This window comes from Neodiprion fabricii, chromosome 4 (genome assembly GCF_021155785.1).
Source record: "Neodiprion fabricii isolate iyNeoFabr1 chromosome 4, iyNeoFabr1.1, whole genome shotgun sequence".
In the NCBI taxonomy this organism is placed as follows: Eukaryota; Metazoa; Arthropoda; class Insecta; order Hymenoptera; family Diprionidae; genus Neodiprion; species Neodiprion fabricii.
In genome coordinates this window covers 38554445-38569152 of record NC_060242.1, presented here as the reverse complement: position 1 = coordinate 38569152, position 14708 = coordinate 38554445, and the positions used below count along the sequence as shown (strand labels likewise).

Below are 14708 nucleotides of genomic sequence, written 5' to 3'. Positions count from 1 at the left end.
TACCTACTTGCGTATACCATGCGATCTGCATATATGATATTGATTTCTGTAGGTATGTAGACGTTATTTGATTCGCAAAATCTTAAATCAAGGCATTCGCGTCTGCCATTGTTCGTTCACGATAAAACTATAATATTCCGTGTTGAATTTATAAACCGGAATATTATGTATTACGCTTTTGAGATGTGTTAATATTTCTCAAGGATTCAACGTCGATCCGTGCTGAAATTTGCGGGCATATTCATATGTTCATTTTATTATTATTGTTATTGTTATTAGAGCTGATTGAAATGAAAACATGAATGCGAGACAGACACAAACGCAGCTGCTGCTAGGCGTGATGAACAATTGATTTGTTATTATTGTTGTAAGGAATAAAAGAATTCGTTATTCAACGCCGTGTTTGAAAACAAGACGCGTCTCAGGCATCCGTCGGACATTTTGAATTTCCGTTAAATCGGACGAATCGCGACGAACTTTTCCACTAGAACAAAGTGTAACGGGACAAGTTGGCTGAGCGTGCCCGAGTACATTTCCGTTTTCGAACCCGACGTCAACCATAGTCAAAGTCCGTGTGTTTTGTGTTTCTTTGGAGCCACAATGATTTTCGCTAATTTAACGTGAGTATGTTACAAATAACTGCGATAATCGAGGCCCTAAGTCGCTCAGCTAAACGAAAACCAAATAGCAGCCCACATGCTGATCTAGACGAGCTTGTTCTTTGAGAGATTCTGCCACCTAAAATGCCGTTTTCGCCATGCCGGCGAGGAAATTCCTAGCTAATGTTGACCGTTTTTACGTTGATATACTACTTCGAATAATGGGACTTGTTTCGAGCTCGGCTCGCCTCTTTTAACCGATAAAATAATTCATGACATGTTATACGTTGTGTCGTTGAAAACAGCATTGCTGTACACGTAAACAAAATAAATGGCGTCTCTAGTCACGCTTCTTCGGACACAATGCAGAATGGAAAATTTACTATTCTCGACTGTTCTGCAAATGTCCGAACGTAATGCACATCTTTTTTTGCATTATTTTATACTTCTAAACGGAACGTCCCGATTCATATGCCGACAAGCTTGACGGATCTTGGCTTATTCACTCCTATATTGGGTAATCAAATTAAAACCTCTATTTCACGGAACTTCGGCAATAAACCACGTCATGCTCTACCAGGAGCCGTCAAGAGACTGACAATAATAAAGCAATCGGAGTTTATGCGAACCATTTCATGTTCGATGTTCCTACGCGTTTTTCAGCGTATTAGATTTTCATGAAACTCGGCCGAAGTCAAAGTGACTAAAATTTATTAGATGAAGATTTATCTCTCAACTATTATTATTATGCTTTCTTCTGGGTGGAATAAAACCACACCAATTGTTCTAAACCTCTGTGCTAGCCGTTGATCACAAGTAAAAATTAAACTTGTCCTGATTGCATGATTATGTTCATTTTACTCCCGTTCTGATCTCATTTTTTTCCATGTAATAATTAGATCACTTTCAACGAAATATTATAATTTAGAGATACTTTTAATTCTTACAACTATTTTCGATTCAATTGTCAACTCATACTTGCCAGGTGTAAAGTTACTGAGCGAATAATTGGATCTAAAATAGGTACTTGTAGTTTTAAATAATGAGATGCAACGTTATCTGATATATTACTGTTAATGAAATATAGCTAATAGTTTGTAGCATTTTGAATGACGGTTGATATCTGATTAAGTTACACGAGAGATTTGATTATGTAGAAGCTTCAGATGTTTAGGATCAAGCTGCTGCCTGATACTAAAGTGCATGAGATTTAATATGCCGGCAAGAATAATCAAAGCTTTGAGCGTAAAACAAATATTCTCAAAGCATAATTTTGACTAAAATATCATTCACAAATCTAAAAATGAAGTAGATATAAGTGACATTTTGATTTTTTCTTTTCAGCTTTCGACTGTTGAAATTGGAGTTGGACTTTTCTACCTATTAAAGGAAAACATTGAAAATCTAATAATATATAATCTAGAGAAAAGTAAAAGAAATAAATGAATTGTTGGCTCTGAAAAATAAAATATCAAGATAAAAAAAAATAGTAACATTTCATTAAACAGTGTAAAGTAAAGTTGAATAAAAACAAATACTCTCTTTGTAAAGAGGAATATAAACCTGTTGCAATGGGTATACAAGATTTACAAGCATTTTTGGACAGCAATGCCATTCAAGGTGGCTCGGTACCTGTAGACTTACTGAGAATCGCTCGTAATGTCGCTCAGAGACAACGCAATCGTTCTGGAAAGGGACAACAACAGTCACCATCGTCCAAACTCAGATTAGTTCTTGATGGAGAATGTTGTCTGGACAGATTGTACGGCGGCTATTTCTCAGGTAAAATCATTCCCCAAACTCATTTGATTGAACTGGAACGAATTCTTAAAAAAAAAAAAATTTGAAAGTCGTCAGTCGGTAAAGTAAAGTGACTTCTGCACTCACATTTTAGACTGGGCTTGCGGTGGTCAATGGAACCGGATGGTACAATTCCTAGCAGTGTTGACACAAGCTACAGAAATGTCTGGAGTAGAGTTGGCTGTGTTTTTCAATGGATCCTTGGAGTCTCCTCGACGCCTTGATTGGATTCAGCAGCAATTGAAAGTTCGAATAAAAGTTAACAATGTAAGTGTCTTACCCAACTTATTTTATGAAATAGAATCACATTAACATACATGCATATAAATTGGATGTAAATTCAATCTCTGTTATAGGTTTTGAAACACATCACGACCAAAGGAACGCCTCCTCCAAAAATTTGGTGGACACCACCAGTCTGTCTACGGACCAGCCTTCGCATGGCACTCCGGCACTTGAATGTTGCAGTGGTAAGAGCTTATTTTTAATACATCTTGTGGAAAATATAACTCACTTTTCAAATACAGAAAATGATAAGTTTGGTCGAAAAGCGTCAAATCATGAGCTATTTTTAGTATTCCAAGATGTGTTAAACCCACAAAATATATATCAGGATATCTTTTCTTATCACGACGTTTTTAAAGACGTCTGAACGACCGGAGGACAGCTGATGCGAGAAGTTGTAAAAAATTTTTGTAAATTGTATTGCAAGGGTTGATATGATTAGTATTTCTAACAGAGGACGCTTATTGATAACTGTCGTCTAATTGAGGGAATCCATTTCTTTTTTCTCTTAACTGAACAGTTGTGCAGCATGGATGATCATCACCAAGAAGTTATCGCCTATTGCCGTGAAAATTATTTCAACGGATTGATAGCCGATGATGCCGAATATGCCGCATTTGATCCACCGAGGTATTTTTCGTCGGAACAATTGAAATTAACCTACAAGGTATTCAATACTCATTTTAACTAATTCGGTGTTCATAATTTAAGAATGATTTTTATAGAATTGGTTGCTATTTTTGATCGCAAATAACTATTGGTAGCTGCTGGTTGATTTTTAAAGCAAACTGCAGATTTTATATCGAATTATTATACCTCACATGTACTACGAAGGTTGTTTTTGTCATTATAGGGTTCCTTGGAAACAAAAGAATACATCATCTCTGAATTCACAAAGTCGCTCAATCTGCCATCAGAGAGACTTTGCATCTTGACTGCATTGCTCGGCAATTATTTACTTACGGAACAAGATTTAGCAGACTTTTACAAAAAACTAAACTTGAACACTAACCCAAATAAAGTAACAGCTGAACAACTAGTCAGAACAGTGGCTAATTTTGTAAAAGATTTGCATTCTGTTGAATTGGATGTTGTAGCACAAAATGTTTTCGGCTCTCTATCTGACCCAAGATGTGTTAAACTCAGACAGTCTGTACAGTACTACATTAACGGAACCAAAGAAGGATTTTTACATTATAAGCCAGTGAAACCAGCTAAAGGTAATTGACGAAGATTTTCTGTAACAAAATGTTGCCAGAAGTTTCCGGCATATTATGACATGTTTCATTCACTTATCTCATTACCAAAACAATGCAGTTCCTACATTTTTAATATTCTGTACAGCTCGCAAATCCGAATCTAAGCAAAATATACCAGTTCAGAAAAATATAGCAGAGGTTCCATCAACAACCTCTGAAGACGATGCTAATTTAGAAACATCACGTTTCGCCTCAGAGACTTTAGAGAGTGAACGTGACAGCTTGCAAGCGTACAAACAAGCAACAGCGAATGCCCAAGCTGCTCCGCAAATCGTAATTGAACCACCAGGAATTCAGGGACATGGAGATGCTGATAATAACCGAACCGATGAAGAACAGAGTAAGTCTAAACTAGCAGTTATGTGAATTAAATTTTCAATTAGACGCCAAACATCCTAGAGTTGATAAATAGAAAATATTTCATTACGCGTTCTGATCTAATTTGATTACTACATTTTTCCTTTTTGACAGATAACGGCCATGCCATAAATGGTACTCATAATCTACTGATCAGTTCTTCGAGCTCGAGTAGTAGTTCAACAGCTACATCTCCATCGCATATTACGATAGATTCCACTAAACAATCTGAATCAACAACAAGCATTCCCAGCACTGTTCCGGAAGTTATGCGTACAGCTTCAGAACGACATCAGAAAGGACTGATGTCTCCGCATATATACCAAATTTTGATCGCCGGAGAACTAAAATTGCCAGTTCTGTTAGAGGATGAAAGTCACAAGGAATTCCCATCCATCCACTTGATCTACAGACCTGTGAGGCAAATGGTTTACGCCATTTTGTTCAATGTGCACCACCGCATATACCTCGCCACAAAGAACAAGGAGAAAGGCGGTAAGTCAATTTCCGCCAAAAAATTTAATCTATGATAACAATCTGAACTTGAGGAACATTTGTAGGGCTAGTAATTGCTAACAGTACCTCGTCACTGAAAAAAGTGACGTGTAAAATCTAACGAGTTGTAGCATACTTTCAGTAACTTCTTACAGGAAGATTTATGTCACATTCACGATATTCATTATATCCATAAAAATTTTGATTAGATGCCGCAGGAAAGAATAGAAGACCAGACAAGAAAAGTAATCACCATTTATTCCTCTACCGCATGGCAATTAGATTATTTATTATTGAGTTTTATTAGGTTTGGACAAGCGATGTGTCATTAGACTATCAACTTCAGCATTTAGCATTCATTTACCTTTCCAAATTACCATCACCCAACGATATATCCAATTCGTGGAATAAGCTTATGGTAACAAGCATGTATAAATAAACTACTTTTCAACACGGTTCCTATGTTTCGGTGGATGCAGATTTAGTCCTAGTTTTTCTGATATTGCAACTTCCTGGTAGTCATGATCGATAGTTGTGTAAAATTTTCCCAACGTACCCATTTCGGTATTACTTTCCAAAATCAAAATCATGAAATCATTCTTTATCTAAAAAGTTTTCCGACAGTACAGCTACCAATTTTTATTCTCAACTATCGTGACAGATAACGAAAAAGTGGACGTACCTGACGTCGTGATCAAAGAATGGGTGTGGTCAAAAACGAACTGCTACCAGACACCCGAATTGGTAAAAGCTGAGCAAATTGGATGGGGTGTTCCTACAATACAGCGTTTATGGTTTGGGTGAGTATGGATATTTGATACGTAGCCTCATTTTCTGTTATAGTGATTGGCATAGCTGAACATGAAAAACAAAAAAACATGACTTTCAAAATTGTCAGGGCCTCATGAAGTACAGAATTATTGTTTAGCTTCTTTATCCATCCAACATACTCGTTCGTTGCAGCTCCCATGGGCATCATAGGTATGTCCACTGATGTTTGTGTTGATGTTGTAATTTGGGGCGAACAGAATCAATTTCAAAGTATAGCAATTCATAGCCATGTTTCGTTTAGCTTATATTTTAAATTACTGATTGCCTTGCTTGGATACGCTAAAGATGCGAATTTCATTAGAAGAAATGAAGTGGACGAAATATGTCTAGCTTGTCATGAACAAAATAAATTTAGTCTCTTGCAAAGGATTGCAACTCATAATTATCGGTTAACTTTTTTCAGTACAGGGATCGACGACAAACGCCGGAGACTTCGAGGATTCTTAACTTGCCTGAAATCAGACACACCTCTCATGTTGAATCCTTCTTACGTTCCTCAACATTTGTTGGTCATGGCTTGTGTTTTGAGGTAAATATAAATTAAATTATAAGTTATTGAAATTTTTTCACTGTGACTCAAAACAAAAGAAGATTCTTGTTTCGACCAATGTTCACGTCTTTTAACGTGTGAAAATTCATTCTAATGACATGACTTCATTCTCCCACCTTTTAAAATGGTTCAACCATTACCAGACCTGCCATGTCGAGCTTCCTTAGCATAGCTATGGTGTGAATATTAACTTACCATAGTCATTAGAGGAAGTAGAGGAAATGAAAAACTTAATTTTTGAGTGAATAAACAGCGTTAAAATATCAAGTATTTTCAAATATGGGTGTAGGAGTAGTTGAATTCCTTGTCAACTGTTTCTGAATGATATTTGAAACAAACTTGTCTAGTTATGTTCATGAAAATAGTATTTACTTATCTCTATTTTCAAATCTGCAATAGCAGGTGTCTTTCAATTTGGCTGTTTAAATCTTAGGTACGTAATGTGTTTCAACGACAAGGTCAAAATACTGCGACGTCAAGAACTTGATGCATTCATCGCACAAGCTTTCTCCCCGGAACTTATGAATGCTCAGTACCTCCAAGATTTACAGGTAAACATAATTTAATTTAATATTTAAGTCAAACGACTTGTGAATATTTTGAACAAACTGATTTCAACAATCGAAGAAAAACTTAACAGGTTTACAAATGGTTCAAAATATAATTAAAATTTTTTAAAGCTACCTCTGGTCACATCTCGTGGAGTTCAACTAGCGACTCTGTTCATGGCTGGTGTAGAAACTGCATTACTAGCAAATGATGCCTGCGGGGCTCCAATCCCCTGGCTGATGTGTTGCCCTTGGCTCTTCTTTGATGGTAAATTGTTTCACCACACCCTCGCACGTGCTACAATTGCCAAAAACCTTTTGGAGCTATGTGGCGGGGACATTGCAAGAGTTGTGAAAGTTGAGAGAATGCGAAAAGCTGTCTTGGAGGGAATCAACGTTGTCTTTGCTCGCCCCCCACTACCAGTTACCCCCGGTAAGTTCGAAATAATCCTCTAAAGAAGTAATTCTGACTTGTAATTTGCCGGACAATCGTTCTTTTACGCATCCAATCAAACTACGTCGTAAATTAGATGTTTTTCCAGGCATTCGGGTGTCAGTCCCACAAAATATCCTGCCTGCTGGATGCACCATCAGCGAAGGTCTGGTCCGTGGTCGTGGAACTGGGAACATTGCACAGCGTGGACTGATGCGACGTCCAGTACCATCTAGAGGAGGTCAATTGGAAGTAGCAGGCGTAGTTGTAGGGCAATGGGGCCCTAATTATGGCTCCATGCCACCAGGCCGTCTGCCACAGCCCATCCAAGGTCATACTCGTGGCCGACTTCCACCTCAGGTAGGATATCGCATGTGCAATCGCAGTCTCACTATGGTCCGCTACCGATGTGTCTATATGGGACAAGATTCTCAGGAGCCAAGCTCGATGACTGGTGTTGAAAAAGATGTTGAAAATATTCGATAGAATATTCATTAACAGTCGTTGTGCCAAAACAAAAACAAATATCACAGCCAAATTATTTCTTGTAATTTTTAAGTGTCAGGTGCTAAGAAGTTTCATATTTTTATAATAATGACGGACATATTTAACAAATGACCACTGCCTCTTTTTTTATTAACTTTTAATACTTTGATTTCGATCTGAATTAAATTTATTCGAATAATTCAAATATTTCATTATAATGTTAACATTGCGATCGTTTATTTTTTCAAAATTTATAAGGAGAGTGCTTGTTTTGGTGGTGTGAATTCTTGAGGATTCCGTACCCTCAACTCATTTTTTCTTGCACGGAATGGTTGCATTTTTTTATTCTGCATGAAATGTAAATTAAAATCTATTTCCACTGTACTATCAATTATTGCTATTCCCGCAAAACTAAACTAACAACTACTAAACTTACCCTGGCCATTAACAATTCCGAATCCTTTGGTATAGTAATGCAAGAAAATCATTTGGTAAGAAATTGTATTGAAATTGATGTTTTCTTTTATTGTCATTCGTTTCTAGTAATTTTTATATGTCTACGTTTATTCATTGATAAAAAAAAGTTCCTCGTCTTGTTATGTAATTTTTATAATTTTCTAACGTACTTACATGTTTTTATAACCCGCTTTTATTATATTCGTGAAAATAAAGAGACTTCAATTTTGTTGAAGACTTGAACTTGTGTTTCTTATTTACATTTTTATTTATTTTTTTCATTCAAACTCGAAAGACTCTAGGCTACAGATTTTTGAACATATATTTCTGAAGCTTAGATCAGGCTATTTCTCTTTATTGTCAATTTTTACTCAAGAATATAAAAAAGCCAACTCATACCATACCAATATTAAGTTTGAGCACAGCGAATGCGATGTACCTGGAATATAGCTTGTGATAAACGGACTGGGATTTTTCTGCATTCTTATTGAACTTTTGGCTAGAATTCGATTTGGCGAACATTCAAAATTGTTTGCATAGAACATCATTATAAAATCAAAAATGGATAAGATGCGTTCAATTGATCGAATAAAGCAATTTTCACTCATTCATTCTATTGTTATTGTTATATAATATTAATATTAATCCTACCCTTCTTGTCAGTTAGAATAAAAAACTGTTGTAAAAAGTTCAGGAATTGTTGAAAACATCGATTTAATTGTTATAGGTAACATCTATCGGTGGTCTGAAGTATGGTCTTCCTCGTGGATTTAACCCAATGGGTCGACCAACTTTTCCTACTCGCGGAAATAACAGAAACCAAATTGGTGGTCGTGGAAAAAAAACCCAAATGAAGGTGAAATATTATTATGCAATTAATTTCAATACTCTTGTAACATTTGAAAAGAGTGATTTTCTACACTAAGCATGAAAAAAATTTTAGGCAACAAACAAAAAGAGAAATAACAACAGGAAGAATAAGGAAAACGAAAAGAAAGATAGCAGAGGTCGTGGCATTACCGTTGAGGGCGTGACAGGTGAATACGTGTAAGTGGTTTTTTGTAATTACGCATTTACTCTTTGTTTAAAAAAAAATCATTTGTCATTTCATTATAATCTTTGTGTTAAATGTAAAACTGAATATTCCATTAGACAAGTTGTATTCTATGATTTCAATTTTTGGCTATAGAGGTGCAATATATTTCATATTCAGGTATAAACATAAAAAATTTGTTGTTACAGCGGTTCAGTTTTACCTGTGAATGGCACAAAGGAAACCACTTCAGTACCTGGCCAGTTTGACGATGCGCCAGAAAATGGTAAGCCTGTTGAAAAAGGGCAGGGTGATGCTCCGCTAGTTACAGTGATTCCAGTTGAAAATTAAATTATACAGAAAAACAATGCCCCGTATCAAATAATACGAACCTCTCGGATATGACTTAAGACTGCAACCAATCAATCTAGCTATATGTCAGTTGAGCAGCTACAGCAGCTACGTTTGCTAAATTATCAATGAAATCAGTGGCACGTATTTTATTACTGACATTTGTATCATACATTGTGGATCACTCACTTTAAATATAAAACACCAACTTTATTATTAACGAAATTGAATTGACAAATTTCGTCGTATCTTTCAACTTCAATCTTTTCCGTAGGCGCTCTATAACAATTTCTCAGAAAAGTGTTTTTAAGTTACTTCAAATATCAACTCATACTGGAAAATTTGTTCCATATTTATAGCAAACTTTATTGATGAAGTAGCTGCTCAAAGCATATACAGTTCTGGTGGGGCCAAACTATAAAATAACATAGGTAAAGTCACCGAATGGCGCCTAAAGAATAATTGAAAAGGTGCAAAATTAACCAATTTTTGACTAATACTATACGATGTCCTCACTGCCAAATTCACCACACTCTACACGATAGAAGAAATGTGGTGGTTGTGCTGACAGGCTCTACCGCTTGCATTGATACTACGGATAATGGATAAAACAAATAATAATAAAAAAAAAAACTTGACTGATTAGTGTACAATTGCGCTAATGTGTATCTAAGAAGAAGAGTCGTCAAACTGCTATACTATGTATTTAGTTGTTAAGAAGCATGATTATTTTTTTTACAAAGAAAATATATATTTTCCGGTATTATATGAAATGCTCGCTTCGGAACGTCTTGGCACTCATTTCCCTGGTGAGGATGGAGAGGTAAAGTATTGGCTCATTCTTAGAAGTCAGAATGAATTTCTTAGGCTGCAGGGAATCGAGGTCCAGGACAACCCTTAGCGTATGGAGACTGATGCTTTTCATATAAGTAAAATATATATTTATACATAATTTAGGTTTAGGATTCCCATAACGATGTAAATTATACCTAAGGTATGAGCATAGAGAAAGCTTGGCAGCGTGCTTGAATATTTGGAGAGAATGAAAATTACTAAGTATATCGTTTATATATTAATTATTGAGTTTGTGACGAGGGGTCGGCCGGCGAGGGCAGGGGGGGGGGGTGTACATAAAAGGCGCGGATATAATATTACAGATTCACACACACACACACACACACACACACACACACGCGCGCGCGCGCACACAGGAAGAAATATATTTATTAGCTGTTGTACTTGAGACTTTATGGATGGGGCTGTTTTGGTTTGATTGAGAGTTTAATATAAGACAGCTTTGAAATTGTTTGAGAAATGTCTGAAAATTAAATCTGCTGGAGTGATGTTATTACGCCCAGCTGACATGGTATGACAACCTTTTTTTCGTTCTTTTTTCAACGTGTAGCTTATCAAGTAGACATGTATAGTTGTGAAATTATGCCACACAATATTAGATCGCATGATGTATCCTCTATGAAGTGAGTAACTCTGAATTAATTAACTGGTATATAATTGATGAGAGATAGTTGAAAGTAATGTTATATGCTAGTTTTCAATGACGACGGCTATGAGAATATTATTCAGGATCCCTGAAGAATCAATTCGGTACGCATGCGCCTATGTCTAATACGATCATAATGTTGTGTTACAGATTTGACAACGTGAATTGTAAATAAATGTTGGTTAGATGTAAGATACAGTGATTACAGTGATAGTATGAATGAAGATGTATATAATAAGCAACGCCCAAGTGTGCCATTAATGCACCGAGGCTGCTAAATGATTGTGTTGAAAAAAATATTCTATTTATGTGTAGTATAGTCAATGAGACTTTCTACAGAAGATCACAACCAATTTGTTGATTAGAAAACCCTTTTGTTTTTTTTTTGTTCTACTTTTTCTTATTGTTATTGTTCGTTTTTACTAATTACAACAATCATGTAATGTAGTAAATTTTGTGGGGGGGGGGGGAGGGGGGGGCACCAGAACGGTGAAACACGATTAAATTGAGTAACTGACAAATACGAACAATTAAGGGGGAACGTATGAGTGAATACCTTATGAAAATGGTATTTGCTGCATTTAACAAAATCCATTTACTGAGATAATATAACGAGACGTGATCAGATGGAAAGGCTATATTTTTATAGATTTGTTATTGCATAAAAAGGCATTAAGACAATGAGAAAAAAAATCTTGTGACACGTAAGGGAAATAATGAGTTAAAATTTACGATCATATCGAGGTTGAATAATATGATTACTCCAAATCATATTCAGTATGTTAAATACATTTTGGGCAAGAAATTGCCGGATTGATCAAGTTTTAAGTAGCTCGTTGAACAGATTTTGAACATTATTTTCTGTTCCTGAAAAAATCCACTTTTCACTAGTGTCGCGAAAATAGCTGCCACTGATTCAAAAAATTCAAATAATTAAATCATTCGCATCTCATTGATATTGAATTCCACGTTTTCGTGTGTTTCATATTCTTCAATATTGTTGGTGTTGTTCAAGACATAATGAAACTAAAATAAAGTATGAATAAGTACAGAAAAGGAAAGAAATTTCAACCTAACGTCAGCTATGAGAACACGAAGGCAGTGTTGATGAACGTTAATTCAATATTTTAAATGGGTTACCTTCAAAGAGGCTGCTACATACAAAAAAATGTCACTAAAACAAAAGATATAAATACGATGAATTAATAAATGAAATCTATGCCGACAATACAGAGCACTGTGAACTTTCAAGTCTGAAACGAAAAGTTAGCATATACACATTATTTACTGAACATATAAGTAATACCTGATAATTGTATTGCAAACGCTACATTCGTTCTCAGTCTTTGATCTGTAAAGTAAACGAAATGTTTGTGATTTCAAATGGACCACGCCCTGACATATAACATTGAATATAAATCATGGAATTCGAGATTAAATGCCACTTTACGCTTTTGTAAAGCTAAATGATTAATTCTCTTTTCGAGAAGTCAACCTCTTGATAATAATATTAAATATATTATATGATATATCGTTGAAATGAATTACATGAAAAATAATCAGTTGCTGCTGCACTGATTTTAGTATTTACAGCATCGCATAATAATACACAATTCATACAAAGACAATGTGAAAAATCAAACTTAACTTAATATATATAACATAGAACAGAAATGTGAGAACAAGACAGCTTGAACATGAAAATAAACTAATATGGTCTATGCAAGACAGGTCCTCTCGTAGCGACCTGTAACTGATTTTCGTTGGAAGTGTAGAATAGGGGCCCACAAAAATTGTTTATGACTTGACATTATACTGTGAACAATACCTCTGTTATATTCATAAGTTAGCTTCTGTGTTGCGTATTAAAAAATTTCGCATCTTATTGTAATATGTGCGATATTAAACATTTCTATTTGTTGTAAAGCACGTTCATTGAAAAGAATATAAGTGAGTAAAGAATCGCCTTCAGCGGGTTCATTTATTTATTTATTTATTTTTTTTTTTCGATTATACGCAAAAAAATAATCAGTTGGGGATTCTTAGCAGCAATTTTCCATATTACTTTGAGCACAGCAATTTTACAACTTATAACATTGCAAAGGTTGTACTGACCAATTAATTTATCTGCAGTAAAATTAATCAATTTATTATTCTTTGTTTCAAAGAAAATTTTATTATTTCATTTTCATTTATGGCTCTTGCCGCTTATTTTCCTAGATACAGTGAGGAAAATTCAAAGTATAAAAGTAAAAAAAAAATTATCCCTAAAAACTTTCATTTATTAGATATACCTTTATATATTTTAAATGCTTATTTATTCAGCAGAAAAAAATCTTAATTGAAATATTTTTCATTTCTGCACATATCTTAGGTACTCACAAAAGGATGTGCATTACAATATTGAATTTTTTCATTACGTATTCTTTTGTTGCATTATCTATGAATTGAGTAATGAAGGTGCGACTCTAAATATTATCAATAATGTGGTATGTGGTTTTTAACAGAGATATGAGTAACGCCGCTCTTGTTTATAAATTATAAGTTTCTTTTATAATGTATTTTTGCTTGTATATGTAATATCAAATAGATTAAAGTATATTAGCAGCTCAATAAATAATAAAAGTAAAAAAGAAGAAAAAACACTAAGAAAAAAAAACAAAAAAAAAATTCAATTTTTATCTATCGATATAGCTAAAACCATACGTGGGCCCCCGTATTTATGTATTCTTAAATAAAATATTACATAACGTATATTCTGCTATCAATTCTCATAGCTAAAGGTGAAGAAAAAAGTAATAAATGAATTTAAAATAAAAAAAAAAAAAAAAAAAGCACCTACATACACGATATATTTTGTATGTTTGCTAACAACTTATATGTTTATTCCTCTGTTTAGTTTTTCTCTGGAAAAAAAAGTTGAATTAAAAATTTACGTAATATTATGTAGCGCATGGGCAGAGCTCTAGAGTTAAATATACATGTTTATTGAAATTTATTTCTTTGCTGATATTACGAGTAATATTCAATGTTTCCAAATGATTCATAAATGTTTAAATAAATGCATATGAAAAAAACGTTTCATTTCACAAAAAGCATTCCATGCGCTAAAGTATTATCGTTGATTGCATAAGTTAATATCAATGAGTTATAACACGCCAATGTGGTCGACTAAAGAGCTAACAAATGAAGTATAAATTGAACTCAAGACATCCAAGAAACGAAAATTTGAAAAAATTGAAAAAATGAACTGAGTAAAAGCAGAATTTCGCTTCTGAGTTAATTAATCATTGAAACTGTTTACAAGTAATAAAACTTTTTAGTAAATCTGGCACATTTTACACTTACCTGTGAACCGGTTTGACTTTTATGTCAGTGGGCTACATAAATGGATGTTTGATTGGTTCTATTTTATTTGTGAGCTCTCTGGAGCCAACCTTTAGGTCCTTGCATTTATTATTAAAACTGGATCAATATATCCTCATTGTATTATTCTATCTTATAACTTACTGTCGTAATGTGTAACCATTCGTGTCTAGTGTCAAGCACACCTGATTCTATGTCTTTACAGCTTGATAAAATGAACAGAGAAAAAACGCTTTGAAAACTTGTAACCTTAGTTTCAAACTACACTTTCAGAATTCATGGAAGGCTGGAAATAAAAAGTAAATCATCAACGGAATTTTAATAAGAATCAGTGTTGGCAAAAGCACGAACCGAAATA

General features: G+C 34.5%; 1 protein-coding gene across 4 annotated transcripts; it reads left to right on the top strand.

Moving 5' to 3' along the window:
• The first annotated feature begins 507 nt into the window (after window positions 1–507).
• LOC124179530 (constitutive coactivator of PPAR-gamma-like protein 1 homolog) lies at window positions 508–13488 on the top strand. 4 transcript variants are annotated; one of them, XM_046564027.1, is made up of 17 exons: window positions 508–620; window positions 1944–2381; window positions 2494–2666; window positions 2756–2869; window positions 3205–3351; window positions 3538–3904; window positions 4029–4283; window positions 4415–4795; window positions 5005–5040; window positions 5457–5595; window positions 6030–6155; window positions 6610–6727; window positions 6857–7157; window positions 7267–7517; window positions 8827–8955; window positions 9043–9146; window positions 9342–13488. In XM_046564027.1, exons 2-17 carry the CDS (start codon window positions 2171–2173, stop codon window positions 9481–9483), a joined length of 2994 nt encoding a protein of 997 aa, XP_046419983.1. In that variant the 5' UTR covers window positions 508–620; window positions 1944–2170; the 3' UTR covers window positions 9484–13488. The 4 variants fall into 4 exon arrangements, with proteins under 4 accessions (XP_046419983.1, XP_046419982.1, XP_046419985.1 ...); XM_046564026.1 differs by having other exon boundaries at window positions 7255–7517; XM_046564029.1 differs by lacking the exon at window positions 5005–5040.
• The last annotated feature ends 1220 nt before the right edge of the window (window positions 13489–14708 follow it).

Coding starts and splice junctions, on each gene's coding strand:
- LOC124179530 (XM_046564026.1), top strand. CDS start 2,171: ATGGGTATACAAGATTTACAAGCATTTTTGGACAGCAATGCCATTCAA. Junction 2,382..2,493: donor GTACGGCGGCTATTTCTCAG/GTAAAATCATTC, acceptor CTCACATTTTAG/ACTGGGCTTGCGGTGGTCAA. Junction 4,284..4,414: donor CCGAACCGATGAAGAACAGA/GTAAGTCTAAAC, acceptor CCTTTTTGACAG/ATAACGGCCATGCCATAAAT.